The sequence below is a fragment of the Eupeodes corollae genome, chromosome X, assembly GCF_945859685.1.
Source record: "Eupeodes corollae chromosome X, idEupCoro1.1, whole genome shotgun sequence".
NCBI classification, from domain to species: domain Eukaryota; kingdom Metazoa; phylum Arthropoda; class Insecta; order Diptera; family Syrphidae; genus Eupeodes; species Eupeodes corollae.
The window spans coordinates 6391001-6414179 of NC_079150.1; the positions used below are offsets into that span (position 1 = coordinate 6391001).

General features: G+C 30.0%; 2 protein-coding genes across 3 annotated transcripts in view; one reads left to right on the forward strand and one right to left on the reverse strand.

The window, feature by feature from the left end:
• Positions 1-11123, forward strand: part of LOC129953425 (potassium voltage-gated channel protein Shal) — a 31661-nt gene extending 20538 nt beyond the window's left edge. The window contains 1 exon segment of the mRNA XM_056066655.1: positions 4680-11123. Coding sequence (XP_055922630.1) covers positions 4680-4775 — 96 coding nt within the window. The 3' untranslated portion in view covers positions 4776-11123.
• A 1606-nt stretch (positions 11124-12729) lies between these two features.
• Positions 12730-23179, reverse strand: part of LOC129953261 (transcriptional activator cubitus interruptus) — a 40853-nt gene continuing 30403 nt past the window's right edge. Inside the window, exons 2-6 of one of the 2 annotated variants that reach the window (XM_056066261.1) lie at positions 16785-17011; positions 16168-16658; positions 15688-16110; positions 15470-15634; positions 12730-15400 (exon numbers count right to left, since the gene is read on the reverse strand). In XM_056066261.1, coding sequence (XP_055922236.1) covers positions 12860-15400; positions 15470-15634; positions 15688-16110; positions 16168-16658; positions 16785-17011 — 3847 coding nt within the window. In that variant the 3' untranslated portion in view covers positions 12730-12859. Of the gene's footprint in view, positions 15401-15469; positions 15635-15687; positions 16111-16167; positions 16701-16784; positions 17012-23179 lie in introns of both variants that reach the window. The other variant, XM_056066260.1, reaches the window with a different exon arrangement.

The window sequence follows — 23179 nt, forward strand, 5'->3', positions numbered from 1 at the left end:
TTATCTTATCTTATCTTATCTTATCTTATCTTATCTTATCTTATCTTATCTTATCTTATCTTATCTTATCTTATCTTATCTTATCTTATCTTATCTTATCTTATCTTATCTTATCTTATCTTATCTTATCTTATCTTATCTTATCTTATCTTATCTTATCTTATCTTATCTTATCTTATCTTATCTTATCTTATCTTATCTTATCTTATCTTATCTTATCTTATCTTATCTTATCTTATCTTATCTTATCTTATCTTATCTTATCTTATCTTATCTTATCTTATCTTATCTTATCTTATCTTATCTTATCTTATCTATCTTATCTTATCTTATCTTATCTTATCTTATCTTATCTTATCTTATCTTATCTTATCTTATCTTATCTTATCTTATCTTATCTTATCTTATCTTATCTTATCTTATCTTATCTTATCTTATCTTATCTTATCTTATCTTATCTTATCTTATCTTATCTTATCTTATCTTATCTTATCTTATCTTATCTTATCTTATCTTATCTTATCTTATCTTATCTTATCTTATCTTATCTTATCTTATCTTATCTTATCTTATCTTATCTTATCTTATCTTATCTTATCTTATCTTATCTTATCTTATCTTATCTTATCTTATCTTATCTTATCTTATCTTATCTTATCTTATCTTATCTTATCTTATCTTATCTTATCTTATCTTATCTTATCTTATCTTATCTTTATCTTATCTTATCTTATCTTATCTTATCTTATCTTATCTTATCTTATCTTATCTTATCTTATCTTATCTTATCTTATCTTATCTTATCTTATCTTATCTTATCTTATCTTATCTTATCTTATCTTATCTTATCTTATCTTATCTTATCTTATCTTATCTTATCTTATCTTATCTTATCTTATCTTATCTTATCTTTCTTATCTTATCTTATCTTATCTTATCTTATCTTATCTTATCTTATCTTATCTTATCTTATCTTATCTTATCTTATCTTATCTTATCTTATCTTATCTTATCTTATCTTATCTTATCTTATCTTATCTTATCTTATCTTATCTTATCTTATCTTATCTTATCTTATCTTATCTTATCTTATCTTATCTTATCTTATCTTATCTTATCTTTATCTTATCTTATCTTATCTTATCTTATCTTATCTTATCTTATCTTATCTTATCTTATCTTATCTTATCTTATCTTATCTATCTTATCTTATCTTATTATCTTATCTTATCTTATCTTATCTTATCTTATCTTATCTTATCTTATCTTATCTTATCTTATCTTATCTTATCTTATCTTATCTTATCTTATCTTATCTTATCTTATCTTATCTTATCTTATTTTATCTTATCTTATCTTATCTTATCTTATCTTATCTATCTTATCTTATCTTATCTTATCTTATCTTATCTATCTTATCTTATCTTATCTTATCTTATCTTATCTTATCTATCTTATCTTATCTTATCTTATCTTATCTTATCTTATCTTATCTTATCTTATCTTATCTTATCTTATCTTATCTTATCTTATCTTATCTTATCTTATCTTATCTTATCTTATCTTATCTTATCTTATCTTATCTTATCTTATCTTATCTTATCTTATCTTATCTTATCTTATCTTATCTTATCTTATCTTATCTTATCTTATCTTATCTTATCTTATCTTATCTTATCTTATCTTATCTTATCTTATCTTATCTTATCTTATCTTATCTTATCTTATCTTATCTTATCTATCTTATCTTATCTTATCTTATCTTATCTTATCTTATCTTATCTTATCTTATCTATCTTATCTTATCTTATCTTATCTTATCTTATCTTATCTTATCTTATCTTATCTTATCTTATCTTATCTTATCTTATCTTATCTTATCTTATCTTATCTTATCTATCTTATCTTATCTTATCTTATCTTATCTTATCTTATCTTATCTTATCTTATCTATCTTATCTTATCTTATCTTATCTTATCTTATCTTATCTTATCTTATCTTATCTTATCTTATCTTATCTTATCTTATCTTATCTTATCTTATCTTATCTTATCTTATCTTATCTTATCTTATCTTATCTTATCTTATCTTATCTTATCTTATCTTATCTTATCTTATCTATCTTATCTTATCTTATCTTATCTTATCTTATCTTATCTTATCTTATCTTATCTTATCTTATCTTATCTTATCTTATCTTATCTTATCTTATCTTATCTTATCTTATCTTATCTTATCTTATCTTATCTTATCTTATCTTATCTTATCTTATCTTATCTTATCTTATCTTATCTTATCTTATCTTATCTTATCTTATCTTATCTTATCTTATCTTATCTTATCTTATCTTATCTTATCTTATCTTATCTTATCTTATCTTATCTTCTTATCTTATCTTATCTTATCTATCTTATCTTATCTTATCTTATCTTATCTTATCTTATCTTATCTTATCTTATCTTATCTTATCTTATCTTATCTTATCTTATCTTATCTTATCTTATCTTATCTTATCTTATCTTATCTTATCTTATCTTATCTTATCTTATCTTATCTTATCTTATCTTATCTTATCTTATCTTATTTATCTTATCTTATCTTATCTTATCTTATCTTATCTTATCTTATCTTATCTTATCTTATCTTATCTTATCTTATCTTATCTTATCTTATCTTATCTTATCTTATCTTATCTTTATCTTATCTTATCTTATCTTATCTTATCTTATCTTATCTTATCTTATCTTATCTTATCTTATCTTATCTTATCTTATCTTATCTTATCTTATCTTATCTTATCTTATCTTATCTTATCTTATCTTATCTTATCTTATCTTATCTTATCTTATCTTATCTTATCTTATCTTATCTTATCTTATCTTATCTTATCTTATCTTATCTTATCTTATCTTATCTTATCTTATCTTATCTTATCTTATCTTATCTTATCTTATCTTATCTTATCTTATCTTATCTTATCTTATCTTATCTTATCTTATCTTATCTTATCTTATCTTATCTTATCTTATCTTATCTTATCTTATCTTATCTTATCTTATCTTATCTTATCTTATCTTATCTTATCTTATCTTATCTTATCTTATCTTATCTTATCTTATCTTATCTTATCTTATCTTATCTTATCTTATCTTATCTTATCTTATCTTATCTTATCTTATCTTATCTTATCTTATCTTATCTTATCTTATCTTATCTTATCTTATCTTATCTTATCTTATCTTATCTTATCTTATCTTATCTTATCTTATCTTATCTTATCTTATCTTATCTTATCTTATCTTATCTTATCTTATCTTATCTTATCTTATCTTATCTTATCTTATCTTATCTTATCTTATCTTATCTTATCTTATCTTATCTTATCTTATCTTATCTTATCTTATCTTATCTTATCTTATCTTATCTTATCTTATCTTATCTTATCTTATCTTATCTTATCTTATCTTATCTTATCTTATCTTATCTTATCTTATCTTATCTTATCTTATCTTATCTTATCTTATCTTATCTTATCTTATCTTATCTTATCTTATCTTATCTTATCTTATCTTATCTTATCTTATCTTATCTTATCTTATCTTATCTTATCTTATCTTATCTTATCTTATCTTATCTTATCTTATCTTATCTTATCTTATCTTATCTTATCTTATCTTATCTTATCTTATCTTATCTTATCTTATCTTATCTTATCTTATCTTATCTTATCTTATCTTATCTTATCTTATCTTATCTTATCTTATCTTATCTTATCTTATCTTATCTTATCTTATCTTATCTTATCTTATCTTATCTTATCTTATCTTATCTTATCTTATCTTATCTTATCTTATCTTATCTTATCTTATCTTATCTTATCTTATCTTATCTTATCTTATCTTATCTTATCTTATCTTATCTTATCTTATCTTATCTTATATTAGTTGCTTTGTATGATGGGTGCGGCCTAAACCTTAATAGAATAATATTTCTTTCAAATAAATACAGAAGTTTGTCAAAATGTTTTCAAAATGGTGTTCGTATTTAGTTGAGCAGTAAGTGTAGATAAAAAAAAAACTGTTTCTACATATCAAAAAAGAGAAAAGGTCTATAAATTATATTCTATAAATTTTGTAAACGATGAAAATAGGATATATGAGGCGGGTTTCTTTAATAAAGATAAGGACTACCACATACATACCATACGAACCGTCCCGCTTTTGCTTGAATTTTTGTTTTTGAAAAGAATTAGTTTATTGTAATATGTATTCACTTTATCAGACTTGAACTTATTTGTATTTTTAAGTGTAAAATATAAGCTTTTTTTATTTGGCACTTTATTGCATTCCAAAAAAATTGTTTTCAGTTTCTTAGCACGCTTTACAATGTAAATAATTCGAATTTTGGTTAATTAGAAGTAATACTTTCTAATAAAAAAGTATAATTGTTGGTCGAATGGATTGGTACCGAAATTAAGTGCAAAACAATTTTGAACTTAGATTATTTCCTTCAATAAAATATATCTATTTATTTTCTTAGATTATTTTTCTTATTCGCTCTTCTAATATAAATAGAAACCTACAACTTTATTTATTAAAATTTGATTAATATTATATTATTTACATTATTAAATAACAACATTTTATTTTTTTTGTTATATTCTCGCCAAAACACACAGGCCTGCGGAAAATATATGCCAGCTTCAGGTAATGCTCAAGGTAATCAAAATAACCAGCCAATGGATGGGACATATTTAGTGGAAGCATCGTTTTAATACAAATTAAATTAATCATTAACAAATATTTTAATTACAAAAAAGTCTAGGAATCCATTCAAAAGGACATTCTTTCCATTGAATTAACAGTTAGATATATAACTTATAAGATATAATAAACCATATTCCAAAAACTGTATTGCTAGTAAAGTAACATATAAATGTATATAACATAATACCTTACATTAAAGATGCGAAGATAACTTTTAAATTTTAATTGTGATAATATTGAACTCTAGAAACTAATATACTCGTATACTAAAATCACAAAAACAATTAAATACAAAATTACCTATGTTGCAAACACTCCATATAGCAAGAACCAGAGATATCGAATTCAATTTACATCAATTTGTGCTGTTATTGGAGCGCCTGGGGGTTTTCACCTCGGATTAGAGTTATAGTGAATGAATTAATATGATCGATGTGGGATATTGTTTTTTAAACTGTAAATTGCAATGTTTACCCAGCATTTTTTTGTGCACTCCAATTTTTCACTGTTTAAACAAATGATTTTAAATAATTAATGTTTGACCATATATTTTAACTTTAAACAGTTAGTTTTTTAAAATCTTATCTGAATAGACATATAGGAACACTTTTCAAATATACCTGTGTATAAAAATAGCAGCAGGGATCTCGAAAAGGTAGAAAAGAGTGGAGGGGAAAGTGGAGCGACTGCTGCTATGAACAATGGAATTTCTTGATATCTCTCAAATTACATTTGGATTTTTATACAAAAAAATTACTAAGTATCGAAAACAATATTTTCTGTGAAATAAAAAGAGAGAAGAAATATTTTTAACTTTGAAAAGCTATTTGAGTTGTAAGTAAATTTTTACCAAGTTTTAGTATTCTTTTTTTGTTAGGTTTGTATTTTTTTTTACAAAAAAACTGTCAATTCGATTTTTCTCAAAATTTTACCGAATGTTGACAACAATATTTTTTGAAAGATAAAAAGAGTTTAAAGCCAATATCTCAAAGTTTTGAACATATATTTGAGTCAAAAATCAATTTGTACAAACTTTTATTAATTTTTTTTTTTTTGTAAAAAAAACTGTCAGTTCGATTTTTCTCAACATTTTTCAGAATGTTGAAAACAATATTTCTTATAAGATAAAATAAGTTTGAAGCCATAATCTCAAGTTTTTGAAAAGATATTTGAGTCGAAATTCAGTTTTTACCAACTTTGAGTAATGTTTTTTTTAGATTTTTATTTTTTATAAAAAAAAACTGTCAATTAGATTTTTTCAACAATAAGCATTATTCTTCGTTGCACAAAATTGTTTTGCAGATGAAATTATATTTTAGTTGTAAAATTTTCGAGGTAATACATTTTTTCAGGTTTTTGATTTATAATAAATACCGTTAATTGGATTTTTTCCCAAAAATATACTTGTTTGGTATCACGTTACAATATATGATACAAAATTTAATTCAAGTCTCTAGCGTCTTTGGGTTATGAGATATTTAGGGTTAACCAAAATGTTCACCTTTTTTAAACTGCTATGGTAAAAATTTCGATAAATCGGAGCCATTACATTAACTTCCTATGGGAAGTTGAAAAATTACTGTTTAAAGTGAAAATATATGGTCAATATTATTTTATTATAATAATTTGTTAAAACAATGAAGAAATGGAGTGCACACACAAATTTTGAGTAAACATTGCTATTTATAGTTTAAAAAACAATATTCCACATCGATCATATTAATGTATTCACTATAACTCTAATCCGAGGTTTTACGGTTTTGAATGCTCTAGGCACTCCACTATGTGAGGACTTTTAAATAAGCAATTTAAAATATCAGTTGTTCTCAAACAGCTCCCTATCGACCAAAGTTCAATTTTATTCTATTCATTTTGATGTCATATGGATGTGGTATGAATTTAAAAGCATACTAACCAACATTGTCTTATGAACAACAACTGCCTGCTAAAGTCTTGGACAATTTTTGTTTGACTCAAATGATACCGACTCTTTCCCAAAAATAAAACAAACCAAGAAGCTATTGATTGCTTTTTTGTTTCTTGAAAAATAGTAGATTTTGAAAAGTATCATCGAAATGGAAAATTCTAAACACTAAATTGTTTGACAAATCGGGGCGATGCCCATTAGTTTTAAAAATTTCATTTCATTTGATTTTGCACTAAATTTCATTATTGTAATGCGTGCAGAAAAATAGTTTTTGAACAATCTTAAATTCTAAACAAAATAAAAATGTAGTTGTTAAGACTCTAAAATCGAAAATTTAAAATGCTGATCTTTTGCATGCTTATTATTCACTTGAATTTACATATTGCATCGATTACTGTCCTTAGTAAACTTAAAAGCTAATACATTACTCTGAACGATTTTTTTTGTAGAGGAATAGCACTTTTAGTTGGTAACATTATTTTATTGGCGATTTTATCAGCTGTCAAGTAATTTATGTTGGCTAAATATACATTTTAAACGGTCAAGCGCCTTCTCAAGGCAAGTTTATATTAAGCAAGGTCAGAAATAGCTGTCAACCTTTAGTTTCGACTATCTTCAAATTTGTCCACAATATGTTTTATTTTTTAAATCAAAAATATGGATAAAGCTTTTGTTCTTATTTTAGGTATTAAGTTTAACGGATAAAAAGCTTCCCAGCTTATTGGCTCCAAGATTGATTTTTTCGTTTAAAATAAAATACAAAGAAGAAAATACTGTTCCGACTGTACCTCGAGTTGCTGGGACTCCAAGCACAACCAATGCGATCTCAAAAAAATCAAGAAATCTAAATGAACGAATGTTGGTATCCAACAGCAATCTTGGGTACAGGTATTCATTACTAGAGCGTTCTTATTATGGAATACTGTTTAAGTGTAGGGCCAGCAGAGTTTTCGGCATAATTGGTTTGACTAATTAAGGTAGTTAAAGATGTACTACAAGAAAATAAAACAGTTTCTGATAATAACTTTTAATTTAATGGCAAGCGTTTACTTAAATGAATTGAGTTATCTTACTGGAAGATAATTATTTATAGATAGTAGAACCCTACAATTTCATTATACAAATAAAAAGAAAGTCTTCAAAAAAGTCAGTAGTTATTTCGAAGATTTTTTTTTAATTTCCGATATGAATGAAAATAATTTTGAAGGTAGTGATTGCATTAAGGAAAAACATTCATTCACATTTTTTAAATTTTATGTTGTACTTTACCTGCTTCATATTAAAAATATGTATGTATGTATATTGTATATATTGCCAAAAGTTTAAAATAAATTCTACTCAACATGGCTTCTTTTTCAAAGAACTTTTATCATAAGTCGTTTTCGCTTGTGTTGCCCTAGTATTTTAATTTCAATTCAATAGAAGCAATTGAGATTATGTTGGCTAGAATTGCTTTGTTTTCGAACATACCCATGAGTTTTAAGAAATAAGTAATTTGATTGGTCTGAGGACTAAGTGCGAGAATATGTTTGGTTCTTACATGATTCTACGCAAACTTTCATTTTGACCTCCGCAGCTTGTAGGCAACCAAAATGTCAGTCTTATATTCCTATATTAGTAATTGAGTACTTTCGCTTAGAGAGCTTACTTGTTTAACGGTAATTAACCTATAATTTGAACCATCGATCGAAACTTCTTCTGGATCTTCACGTGGCAAGAGCACGATTACTTATGCACCAACGACATCATTTTGCGAAAACAAGCATTTTATGCTATGAGAGGGGAGTCTATCTTCCCCGTTTAGAAGGTAAGGGTAGTTTTGGAAAAATTACTTAATATGAAACAAAAAATATTAAAAAACAACGGCAACACTGACAATAAAGTACTAAACAAATTTCTTAAGCTAAAAAAAAAGAGTTTTTGAAAAATTCGCAGAACAGACTTGTGGATTTTAGAATTTGAACATTAAATTATTGTTAGTATTGCCGTTGTTTTTTATTGATTTTATTTTCAATTTGAGAGTTAATTTCTAAAACTGCTCCTTCCTCCTACCCTTCCTGTAAAAAATTGTTTTGGACCCCTGTACAATATGCCCTTATCTAAATATTTTTGGCGCTTAAGTTAAAAGGTGAAAATCAAAACGCATTAAAAACGCAAAAAACAGTTTCGTGCTCTATTCTATTATTGTCAGATAAATCTCACGGGACATAAGAAAAAACAATGGTTCTTCAGATCTTGAACGATTTCTTAAAAATTGAAAATAAAGTTTCTTGAGAAATTTCTATTAAAAATGTTGAGATTTATATCTGATTTTAAAGGTATTATGTCTTATAGGGTCTAAAGGTGATATCTAGACTTCTCAACGATTCTCGTGTGTGCGTGTTTACACATACATGTTGGAGTGCTTTAAGTCACTTAAAAGATTTTGCCAAGACTTAGCTTTGGGTACGTGTTCCTGAGAGATTTTTGCCATTTTTGGGGCCCAAAACTATGCACGTAAACCGCTTAAATGGTACTTGCTTAATAACTTAATAGAATTGTTGTTGCTTTAACCCTATGTAGTTATAATTCTATCGGCTGTAAAAGAAAAAATAAATTATTTATACAGCTTATCGAATCGATCAGATTTAAAACTAACATAATTTAGTTGCCCACGTTTATATCCACTTTCAAGGTAGTAGTATATAATAAAATTCTTGTTGTCAGGAACGGCCAACGAGCTTAAATAAAAAAGCTATTTAAACGAAACATTTTAAATACTTAACAAAAAAAGTTTTCTTAGTTTCAACTCAAATATACATATGTGCAACTGAAAAAATTCCTGACTCACTGCGTTTCAATAAAAGTGCTTCTAAATTTTAAAAGAAGTTGGTAAAGAAACGTAACTTTAAAAATGAATGTTGTTAAGTATATTATACTAAAAGATAATTTTCCTGCATGTAGGTACACAATAACGATACACTTTGGATGCTAAAGATTTATTTTATAAAATAGTTTTAAATAAAAAAAACCTATGCATCATTATAAATGAGTATTTTAATGAACATATCTGTATGGTATTTGAGCAACATACATGAGTTATAATGGCTGAAAAATAATATTATAATAATGTTAAAAATAAATGAAATCTGAACAAAATTAAAGTCATCGAGACAAATTATCTGCTTATGTATGTAGCATATTTTTGTAAGTTCAATTTTGTCTTATTAGATTACAAATATTATTGTTTAAGTTTATGTATATGGATCAACAAAAACATGAAACAAGATCATCAGACTCCTGTGTGTTTTACTGTCTTGAACCTGTCAAATTTCATATTGAACTGTAAGAATTACCGCAAAAAATAATTAAATAATATCAATGAATACATCTCTTCCTCTACGATTCCAAAGGTTTTATCATATGAGTGCGGTTCTTGAATGTGAAAACCTTTTCTTCTTTTCACAGGTAAACGCAGTTAAATATCGCATGTGATTTATCAATTATAACACTTAATCAAAATTTGTAATAGGTATGTGTATTTTCAAAATTGTTTATCAAATTAACATAGCAATTAGTTGCTGTGTTAGCATTTGGCTGTTGAAGTTCCTCAATTTTTAATAAACCTTTAGAATAGTTTTGATAGCCGTTAACGTTAAAGTAAGCATTAAAATGTATGGAAAACTTCTAAAATCGTGATTAAAATAATTAAATCACTCATATCTAAAGCAGAAGAAAATGTTTAAAAGAAAACAAATTCTTTGTATTATAAAAAATAAATAAACAACATCTTAAAAAGACACGCAAAATAAGCTGCCATACTTCATTAAAGAAATAAAGAAAAAATTCTTTTTTCAAAGCTTTAAAATAAAAATAAAGATCAATTGCTAAAACCAAATCCAAATTAAAACAAAAAATTAAAATAAACATCCCTTGAAATACCTGAATTCCTTAACTTAACAAACAAAAATTAAATAATTTTTAATTCATGTGTGATTAAGTTAGATAAAACAAAATGTGTAGAATTTATATGAACTGTAAAAAAGTTAAAACAATGGTAAAAAATATTATTATTCTTAGAATGGATGCATTCAATTATATTTAACATTATATTTGTCTTGCCAAAGGATTTATTATACAAAATTAAAAGCTTAGTTTTTTTGAAAAAATATTTAAATTTATAGCTCAAACAAAAATGGAAACTAAGAAAATTCTCATACTTTTATTCCTAGAAATGTAAATGCCAGAAGAAGTGTGTTAGTTTAATGTTATATTTGTTAAAAAAAAAAAACAAATTGAGGTTTAAAACATTCAGCTGGACGTGTACTCAAAAATAAAGTATTCGTAATGAAAAGTTGAAATAAATGGATACAAAGTAGATGAAATTAAAAAAAATGAATGATTTCATTAAAGTTATAAAAAATAAATAAATACAAAAGAAAATTAGTCAGCTTTTGGTTTTGAAGACTTAATTAAAGGTGTGAGCATCATATTTATGATTTATTTTCGTCCTTAGCGTGTAGTTAAAAATGTCAATCTCTATTTACTCGTACTGGAATTTCACAGGTCTTAGTTGCAGATAAAAACCCACCTCACAATAGGTGTTCAGCATAATGAACTGTTATTTTTTATCCTTATAAATTGCATCGGTGCAAAGTAAGTGAAACAATATCCACTAATCGAAAACATTTAAAGTTGGTCAATTAAAAAACAGACTAATTGAGAGTGGTTATTTCATAAAGTTGTTTAAACTCATTATTAAAAGCGGTAGGAAATCATTTTATGTGCTTTAAAATTGATTTTGAAGATTTTATTTAACAGTATCTTATCATGCCGCGTGGAAGAATTTTAAGTAAGGAAAAAAGTTCAAAACCACTGCAAACAAAAATTGTGGCCTTTCTGCTCGGCGATCGCTAGAAAAATAGGAAGATCCACTACAGGTATTTACAAGTTTTTCAAGTTAGGTGAAAGCTATGGAAAATTGCCAACGCGCAAAGTCAAAAGTGGTTGGGGTTGAAATACTGTATGGATCAAAATACTGTATTTAAAATACTGTATCTCAAAATCCTGTACTTCAAAATATTTTATGTACAAAATACTGCATGATCAAAATGCTATATCTCAAAAGTATTTTGAAATACAGTATATCAACCATACAGTATTATGACCTACTTACAGTTTTTTAAAATACAGCATTTCGACCGGTTCCCAAATCGATACCCACCATCTTTTTATCGATTTTTATGCCGTATAGAGCAATGTCTAGTTTTGGCATCCCTGCCAAACTCGTCCGTTTGTGCAGGATGACCATGGAAATTTACACTGCTCCATAAAGTTTGGAAACAATTTAACAGAACACTTCGATGTCAAAAAAGGTATTAGATAAGGTGATTTTTTTAAACATAGTACTTGAAAGAATAGTGCATGATATTGACATAATCGGAAGAACTCAGCGTGATGTCGATGGGGCTTTTTCGAATCCACACCCACAGTGCAGCAAGCACAGTAGAGGAGGACCGTAAATCAGGTGGAGCGCACAAAAGGAAAGTGATCTTACCCAACTTGGAGCACGAAACTGGAGACATCTAGATAGGGATCAAGCTAGATGGAGAAGTTTGTTGCGTTAGGCCTAGTTCACACAGGACTGTAGCGCCACCTTAAGTAAGTAAAGTTATAACAATTTTCTTAATAACAGCTTACCATATACTAGTACATCTGCAATATAGGAAAGACCCCGAATACTCTGCACATTTTAACAGTTCTACATACATAAACATTTCAGGATTTTTATCACAAAAGAAATATCACGTGTTATCTATTGTTTTTTGTAATACAAGCAATTTTCTTTTAATCCAAAGAAAACTAGGATATAATACAATAGTAGTTGTGTAGCAATGTACTACCTATTTGAAATCAAAATACATTGCATTATCATCAGAATGCATCCTGTTTTACTACAAAGGCTTTATTACAATCAGAACTCAAGGTAAGAGGCTTCCGGTAAATCATTTTGTTGTATCATACGCTACGGTGAAGATAAGTTGTCAACACGCATCTAACCAATTAAGTAACACTGTTTTTTTCAAGCAATGAATATTCTTATTTTATATAACATATCAATATTATTTAAGAACAAAATTATTTAAGTAAGCATGCTGAATAAAAAGTAATACGTTTTTTTGTGCTTCATTGAATCATTTGTAGAAAACGATTCTCTTCAAGAAGAGAACTAAGCGACGTTGTCATATCTTTAATAATCATATTTGAACTTGGATGTGTAGAGCTGGTTACAATTTGCGTTGTATTTTCAAGCCAGTTCTGACAATTTTGTACGTATTCAAGGGTACGCTGATAGGTATCTTGCCGCATTCCGTTGCTATAGGCCTCGATTTGGGCTTCCTGAGGGATGTTTGGAAGCTCTTTCACCGTTGTTGAAGAATTTATTGTAGAAATATTTACTGGTCTCGTAGTGGGGTTACCAACGCATGGATTTCCAATGTTAACATCGTTACATGATGGTGGGATCGAAGGAGCAATGGCTGGTGACATCTGGGACTGGCTTATGTCTCCACACTGAATTTCCTTGGGTTGCGCTGAAGGCAAAGGCACTGATGTCGGTGGTCCCTGGAAATGGAAACCGTATATCCGATTGTGGTGGGCATGTAAGGCAGAGGTTTGCCTAGGTTGCTGTTCATGATAATATATGCACTTGGCAGTCTTCAAGTCTGAAAGGCTCTTCATCGTTGAATCATAAAAGCTATTTGGATTTAAAATAGATGTACAGTCGTTAGCACGAGTGGAACAAGCACCAGAGGCACTGTTGCCCGTATTGTGAAAGTGATCTGGGATATGGTTGCAAGAATGTATGCATTGGTGTTGTATGGTTTTTGGCGGGTGCTGCACCTGTTGTTGACTACAAAACGAAGCGTTCGTTCTGTGGAACTGGTGGCAGTTGTGTAAATGGGTTGGAGTGGTTGGCTGACCATGTTGCTGTTGCTCGTGGTGTTGTTGATAGTAATTACACAACGCTTGTGACCCACAATCTAATCCCTGCATGTTACTATGCAAACGTAGGGTACAAGTTGGCTCAGATTCTTGTTGTGGCACATGAGATCTTTCAACCACTGGGATTTCGTGTGATTGAGGTCTTGGGATTAAGGCACTGAAATTTGATGAACTACGTTGATATAATGTAGTTGAACGTTGTGACTGCTCTGTTTGTACTGGGACGGAATTAAGTGGCCAGTTGTTGAATTTGAGAGATTGTGATTCTTGCGGAGCGCATGGAGTTGCAGTTCGGTTTACTTGTTCGGAATCGGGTAAACAAATTTGATCACCGGGCTTGTCAGCTACCTGATTCAGGTAATGAAGCATTTCATCTGGAATGACGAGCTTATTTTCGACCATTTCATCCTCCTCAACTTCATCTAAATTCACTTCTTCATTTGGATGGTGATCCCTGGAGGAACCTGTTTGTTTGGATCTGGCACTACTTTTGTGAGTTATGGATTTCATAATTAGCGATTGTAACGGCGAGAGTGTAATTCCTTCGACGCTCTTATTTATTGTTGGCTCAGATTGTCTTCGGCGATCCATAGATGCCTGTGCCGAGCCGTTGTTGGTGACATTATGCGTTGAAAGATTTGGTATTGAAAAACGACCGTGACAATCATTATTGCTTGAATAATTACAAAAATTGTTGCTTTGTAAGCGTTGCAAATGTGTTGATATTAAATGCGAAGAAGGCTGCGGTGGAAGACTGTTTCCATTTGTGATTGCAACTGACGTTTGACTAGAACGACGGGAACATCCCGGCGAAATTGGATCATAAAATGATCCCGTATTATAAGATGGACGCATAGTTGAAATAGATGAAAGCTGTGATAATTGACTACTACGCCGGCTTGTATCGATGGAGCGCATGCTGCAGTAATAGGTACTAGCATTTGAATTGCTACTATCTCTGCGCAATAGGGGATTCGGTACGTACTGGGAATTTTGCAGGCGAGTTTGCAGTTCTGTCATATTCGGATTTTGAGGCGGTGGTAACTTGGATATAACGCTGGTAGTTGGTATGCCAGGTTCCATTTTCAAGTCTGTTATTCTCTGGTTCAGTTCACCAATGCCAATGTTACAACGATTTAGCTCTGGTATATTTGAAAGTGTGGGGTTCATGCCTTTCGACTGGAGGCGACTACGGAAACGATGACGAGGACTGGCCGTTGAGATACCACCTCCTCCACTGACTGCACCACCAATCCCAACCATGGCCCGTAAAACCAGTGGTAGTTCAGCTACCTCGAAGTCCTCTTCTTCATATGGCCAATTGCTGTGGTCTTCCATATCCATAATATCTCCACTGTTAGGTGTGTTCAACGTTATACATTCGTATTCGTCAGCATTACCCTTAAGAACGCGATGAGAAGCATTCATGGGACTGTTAATAGGTGGATGTCCGGGAGAATTTGCCTCTGATTCGGACTTGATGCTAGGACTAGATAGACTCGTTGTTTTTCCTGACTGCATGTCATCACTATGTGGACTGGAATCGATTATATGACTTGTCCCGATTCTTGGCCCATCATCATTACTACCTTCACCAGAAGACCCTTTATGTTTTTTGTTGGCATAGAATTCAGCACCATGAACAGTTTTCACGTGTTTTCTTAAGGAGCTTGGATCAGTGTATCTTTTAGTACAACCTGGAGCTTTGCATATGTAAGGCTTCTAAAATTTGAATTAATTCAGAAAAAATTAATTTGTCAAGAATTATAAAATACTATTTCGACTATTTACCTCATTACTATGCGTTCGGTTTTGGTGCTTGGCTCGGTCAGAGGCATTACTGAAGGCCTTACTACAGCCAGGATACTCGCAGGTATACGGTTTCTCACCAGTATGTGACCGAAGATGTGTTTTTAGATTTTCCAAACGAGAGTATGCCTTGCAGCATCCTTCAAACTAAAAAAATTAAATGAATTCAAATGTTCGCTGGAAAACTTAATTAATCTTACCGTGCACTTGTGAGGTTTTTCTCCGGTATGCCTACGCATATGTACCACAAGCATGTATTGAGCCTTAAATGGTTTCTCATCGCGAGAACAATCTTCCCAACGACACACAAATGACTTCTTGTTGACCTGGATGTGGTCGTTATTGATATGCTTAACGAGTTCTTCTCGAGTGGAAAATTCTATGCCACAATCACGCCAGTGACAATTAGTTTCGATAAAATCGCCAGGTTCATCTTTTATATCAGTTGTGTCAACACTAGGAATATCATTTTCGTTATGATGTGGGGTCAAAATTGATTCACGCTTGCAACGGTATCGCCTGGATAATTCTAATGGATTTGAAGCACTATCAGCTTCAACCTGTACAACTCCGGTGGTTGATGATGGCTGTTCAATGTTTTTTAAAGGCATTTCCTCAAAATGCTTCTCAAAATGAAGACTAAATTAAAATAATTTCATATATTTGTCTTATTCACTTACAATAGACTTCGATATTGTATTTCCGGGTCCCTGCAAAGTATGATGGCCAAGGGAGAACATTCCAGTACCGGCCGACGTGTGATGAGTAGGAATTGGATGTAGAAGTCCCGCTCCAGCGCGTAGCAGATGTGCTTGCAGTTGTTGCAAATGTGGTGTCATACTGCTATGTATTCCTAAGCTAGGACTAATAGCCCCAGCCGATAGATGGCCATACGATCCACTAGTGCTGCTATTTCTTGATCCATTAACAATTGTCGCAAGTGAATTCGGTGAGAATCTTATCATGGAGTTGATATCGAATGAATCAGAATATGGTGAAGATGACAAAGCCCTTTTACGACTTATGCTTGCCCGGATACTTCCTGGCCGAGGGCTGTTGTGTCTGGAGCCATCTATGCTAAAATGAAAATCTGAGCTGGCCAACGAACTAGCCGGGTGAATATCACCTAAAGGACCGCGTGACCCCAAGTAATCTGAGTTCAGACCGAGCCCTGTTAAATGGAATGATGGCGCAAAATTAGGAAGATAATTATCTAAAGAGAAAATAATATATGTACATGTGTGTTTACAGAATTAATGATGATTTCTCGAATCCCGGTGGAAAGAAGTTAACTTACCGTGAAAGGATGGGGTTGGACTTGCTCTTTGAAGGGAATAAAGATGATCCATATATCCAGGAATCCTGTAGGCTGGATGAAAATCATGTGTCTGAGGTGCTTGGCTAAGCCCGGTCTGTCCAGGTCCCGTTGATGTGGACTGTGGCGGAGGTGGCGGAGGTAAGGCTGTGGTTGCTGCTGCTACAGCTGCAACACGTCTTGATGCCAGGTATTGTAACTCTGAATAACTGCAATTAAATATATATAGAAAATCATTAGATTACAAAATTAAAATGTTTTTTTTTGTTCTTTAATACGAGTAAATACATTTTATTACACTACACAAATTTTAAATAATATAAATTAAACAGTTAATCCGTACAATATTCAAATAAAATCACGCTCTTTTCTAAAAGCCTAACCAAACCCTTTTCAACAAAATTATTAATATTAAAATTGTAGCAAATGTAAGTATTTAAAATTTACAGATTAAATTATTCAATTATAAAACACAAAATATTAGTTAACAGAGCAGCCTTTAAAAAATTCAACAAGGCCTTTAAATCCTTTTATTCAGTTGTTTTAATCCAAATAATACATTCTTTCCAACAATCAGAAAATATTATTGATAAACCCAGCTCAAACGTATAGTTTTAACATGGATCTCTTATCGCGTAACTGAAGGTTTTGCTATTACTATTCAATACAAGGTTATAGCTACTTAAAACTACTACCCAAAGGGTAGGTAGATAGGTAGGGTTAGAAAGATTCGCCTTTTTTGGGAATAGGCTGGACAAATATACGGTTTTCCATCAGCATTGAAGAACACCTCTTCCGAACAATAGCGAACGACAAGTAGCCAGTCTGTCTAGGTTGGGGCTTATAAAGGAAGCTATAGGGAATGATTTGTTCATTTACGGAAAACTTAACCATATAAAATTGAAAAAAAAAAATTGTTGCAGAGACCATATTGTGGCAAAAACTGTGGGTATTATAATATTTGGTTACAATTAATATCTTTTGGAGCTCGATGTAAGCACCTCTGAAATTGGTTCCGCAGTTTTAATATAAACGAGTAATCAATGAAACTATTACAATCAGTAAAACCTTTCTGTCTGTATATCTCTTTCCGAAATAGACTGGAGAAAATCCTTTTATTGCTTTGACTTCACGCGAGCACAGCAATTTATTTATTATTTATTTTTTACAATATAATATATATATATTTCGCAGCAAAATAAATGTAAAGTTTAGGTACGTGACCCACATTCTTTTTTCGTTTTTTGGGAAACTTTGAACCTTATTTATTCAATTTTATTTTTTTTCATAAATTTACGACTAAATATCGGCAAATGTCATTGTTAAAGAAAATTAAAATGTTTCTGATTCGCAACGACCAAAATATTAAGCGTAAATTTCACTAAAAAAAGACTTTAAAAAATGTGCAGGAAATCACTAGAAAACTCTCAAAAATAAAATATATTTGTGTTTAGAGGAGATCTGAGCATTTCGAGTTTATTTGCCATTTCTTTGCTTTTTAATCGTAATAGGCATTTTCAATATAAAACAAATGATGTATAGTACTTTTACTTTAAACCACTTTCAGGAACTTACTTAGCGGTAAGGGATTTATTTTCTTTTTTCCTTCCTATATGCAAAAAAGTGTATTAAGCTGAAATAAGATATAAGATTATCATTTTGCAGGCATTTCAAATGGAACCATACGTGGCAGTGGTGGGACAATATATCTCAAGAAAAACAGAATCACACTCATACACAATGGCAAGAAATCTGAACGAAGTTAGCAAAAATACACGTGCATTAAAGGTTAACTGTGTTTGTGTATTTCTAGAGAACATCATCTTCATCACAAATGCCATCTCTGTACATTCTCGAAGGCATATATCATCGGGAACAGCTCAATCTTCAAAAGAATTTAACTTTTTTATTTATATTTGGGAGTAAACTTTCAACTTAGGGTCATGTAATTGATGCAAAAAAAAAAATTGAAATAACTTCGGAAGTCTTATTGTGAAGACGCTAAATGATTAAATATGACAGTATTTATTTTTCGATAGGAGACATCAAACCGGAAGCAAAAATATGCGTCTGATAGAATATTCAAACAAGTCAATCAACAATTTTGTTTTCATAATTTACTTTAATACATTGTTCCACAGTTGAAGTCAATTTATAACAATATTTAAACATTTTAATATCTTATCCAAAAAGGAACATTTTATGGCTAGGTAAACACTGGTTATACGTAAAAAACTTATAATATCACATATAATGCCAAATAGGAATAAAACACTTTATTAAATATTTCAATTTTATTTGCCACTTGGTAATGGTCGATACACAAACTTTGCCAATTTATGAGCAAGGCGCCCGACCTGATGTATTCAATTAAAAGATACTTAATGGTAAGTATCAACTACTGTATGAAAATTAATACAAAATATATGTTTTTTTTGCACGGGAGTCGGGTACTTAAAATTATGTATTTATTGAGATCTAAAAAAGTGTCATAACAATCAAAGTTTAAATTTGAACTTTAAATGTTGATTTCCAGTTTATTTCTTTGGTTAAGATTTCTTAACTGACACAAAATTTGATTTGTAATGAATTCCATTACTAAAAAAATGGTCTTTTAAATCCTAACTTTAGGAAACCTTTCTAGTTAATTACTTAGTTGATTACTTCAGGTTTAAAGCCAAAATTTAAAATCCTTTCGGATTTATGCTGAGAAACAAATTAAGTATAAATAGACCAATTTTAACAACTAAAACCTTATTTGTCCGTTTTAAATGAAATGCCCCTTTGATAAAGTATTTTAAAACAAGCACCTTGTTTAAAATACTTTAATACTTTTAGTTTAATATCAGGTTACTTAAAATATTACGCCCTTAAATGAGTAATCAACACAGCATTGTTCTTTTCATAGCTATTTGCAATCGAGAAACATTTAAAAATACGAACATATCTGTACGCCCTTAAAAGTCCTTTGTTTTCGTAAGATTGCATATTTGTCCATGGTCTTTGTCGTTTCTTTCATGCAAAAATAAAAAACAGGATAATTTTACTTATAAACTCAAAAGCGACCGAATTGTTTATTGCAACTGTCAGCATGTTATTTCAGTGCCTCTCTATTCACATCTTTTTTTGGACTTCGGTTTCAGCTTCATTAATCTTAAGAGAACAAAAAAAAATTCTGATCTTTGTGTAGGGATAGGGAACAAAAAATCTGAACAGCAGGAAAGGCTGTGAGTATGATGTTACTTGTGTGTGGTGACTATAGGCATTGGGATTTATAAGTTGGAAAATAATAGAGTCGGTATAGAAATTAGTATACAATTTTCTGTTATGTAAATTAAGAAAAAAAGTTAGGCATATTAAGAAAGAAGCGCATGTATGTACTTAAACAGCAATGCACATAGTGTAATAATCAACAAATGATAACATTAAGCGAGTTCTTAAGAAATACGAGTAGCTGCTTAAAATATAATCACAGTAAAGAATGAAGTAATTTATTTATTCAGTATGTTTCTCTAGCAAATAAACAATGAATATTTTTTACTAATTTTACTAAATGATTTTGAATAGTTATGTAAGTTTAATTAGACTCTGTTCAACATACATGCATGAATATTGGCTAATGGGTCATTAGCCAATATTTTCATGACCGACATTAGAAACCATAAAACCAGAACAGTAAGCTCTCAAATACCAATATCAGTGCATGTACCGCGTTTTGGTACCAGCACTTAAAAAATTAAAGTACCCGGTACTTGCAACTAGAGATTCAACATACATTTACTGATGAGTATTGTAATGCTGCCAAGTACTTGTTCATGTACTTTTCCTGGGTACTGTAATAATCCTAAGGACATTTATAACTATTTGTTAAGTACTTTTCAAACCGGTACAAGTCTTTTGAATCAGGCATTCAACCCGTCATACAATTAAATGTTTAATTACGCGTCTCTGATTCTAAAAAGCCTTGTTACAATTTAAATATGAATTTCATTGTATCACAGTACATAGTAAAAATACTTGGGAGTATTTCAATAACAAGGAAAAGCTTTGGAATCGGTACTGCTATTGGTGATTTCACGTACAAAGTTTGGAGTTCTTGATTTTTTCCAATATAATTACCAGTAGCCGGTACTGGGTACTAAAGTACTTTACAACTCTGCATAAAACCCACGATGATTAAATATTTAAGGCGATGTGTGGATCGCAAATCAAAATGACAGCCATAGTAGTGACTATATTACAAAAGTAATCAAATTGACATTGTTTTTAAATATCTCTTGATCACCTCACTGTAGCCAACATATAACAGATTGTGTCCATACCTTTATGTTGGTATAATAGGGTGCCTCCTTTAAGGTTTACTTTTACAGAAATTTAAAGATAAAAGAGTAAAATTCGCTTGAATTTTATTTGGGAAATCTTTAAATGTTGTGGGCGAGTACTTACTATTAATATTCAGTTCTAAATTTTTCAGGACATTGTTTTTGTTTAACAAATTTCCAGCATGATATTGAAAAACAAAGATTAAAAAACAAAAAATTAACCCTAATATTTTTACTTTTTTGCGTACCCTATTTGTAGAATTTGAGTACGGTTTATGAAAGTATATTATGTTTTATAGGTAATACATAGCGCATTTGGAAACAAAGGAAATTCTTTGAACCGAAATGCCCCAGCACTGAGGTCTTGGTTCATAATTACAGAGACCTGTTTAGTGTATACTAGCATAGCGTTATGTGTATATGTTGGATGAGAATTAAGTTTCTTCTTCTTGGAGAGGTCTAATGAAGCTGTAATAAATAAAAAAGTTCTGAGTTGTCCGCACAGACTTTTTAGCGACGAAGAAGTCGACACGAGATACACTACAACGTTTGGTTTTTGCTTATGGTAAGTCGATTTATTTTGTTGTTGCCATTAAAAGTAACTTAAGAAGTGTGTAATTGCTTGTGTTTTTGGTTAAAGATTTGAAATTTACCTTCAATAGTTCGGTTATTACACGCGACAAAAAATTTAAAAGATATTAGTACTATTTTAGTCAATAAAACATAGAAAATAGTAATAATAGTAACATAAACAAAGAATTACGGTTTTTTAAGCCAATCGCAAATAAAAATCTAATTCTTAGGATTCAAAAGCTGTTTGCTTATCTAATCGATGTAATAAGTCCGGGTTACGGGATCAAAGTATTTACACTTTGTTTCTTCGAAAAAGGTTGCAACAATCTCATGTCGTTTTTAATTAGAAAATACCAACTAAACAAACACTTACTTGATTCGAAATACCATAGACGTGAAGCTTGTAAAACATAAGTTTGTTACTTTCCCGTAGGGCTATCGACTTCAAAAAAAATTGTTATAGAGCTAATAATGCAAAAAGATGCAGAAAGCACTCTCAAAAAACTTAGTGGGTGTTTTTTTTAACCTTAGCAATTTAAAAAAAGGAGAACACTATGATTAACCCCAAAAAAGTCTCACGAACCAATATTGCTAGAGACTTGAATACAATTTTAAATTATATAGGGTGATTTTTTAGCTATTATCTTTTTGGCAACACTAGTTTACACCGCCGACGAACGATTCGTGTTCTGCTTCACTGTCAAAAATCTTCAGTTTGGTCTATATTTTAACAATGAATCGTCTTACAATCGAACAACGTTTGAAAATTATTGAATTTCATTATCAAAATGAGTGCTCTGTTAAGAAAGTTTAGCGCTTCTTCCATTTAATTGTGTTCAGCGACGAAGCTCATTTTTGGCTCAATGGGTACGTAAATAAGCAGAATTTTCGATTTTGAAGTGAATATTAGTCAGAAGCATTACAGGAGCTAACAATGCAATCAGAAAATGTCAAAGTTTGGTGCCGCACTTTTTAAAAATGATGCGAATCGTAACGTAACTGTGAATTGTGAGCCCTACCGTGAGATGATATCTAACTTTTTTTGCCCAAAATCCAAGAGCTTGACTTGCATGACATGTGGTTTCAACAAGACGGTTCCACAAGCAATTATTCGTGAGATACCGGCCAGAATGTTGAAAAGAGTATGCCAAAATTGGACTAAGACTAACCGGATAGACCATTTGAGGCACGTCAACGTCAACATTTGCATAAAATAATAATAATAAATTATATGGACCGTGCTATCGATTCAAATAAAGATTTCATGCATTTGTCTGAATTTTGTGTGTTTTTTTGTTTAAAAAATCACCCTTTATATTGTAACGTGATACCAAACTAGTACCTATATTTTTGGAAAAATATCCATTATACGGTTTTTTTTTATAAACCAAAAATAATATTGGAAAAAAATATGTGGCACCTCGAATATTTTACGAACAAAAAATAATTATACCTCCAAAATAATGTTGTGCAACAAAGAAT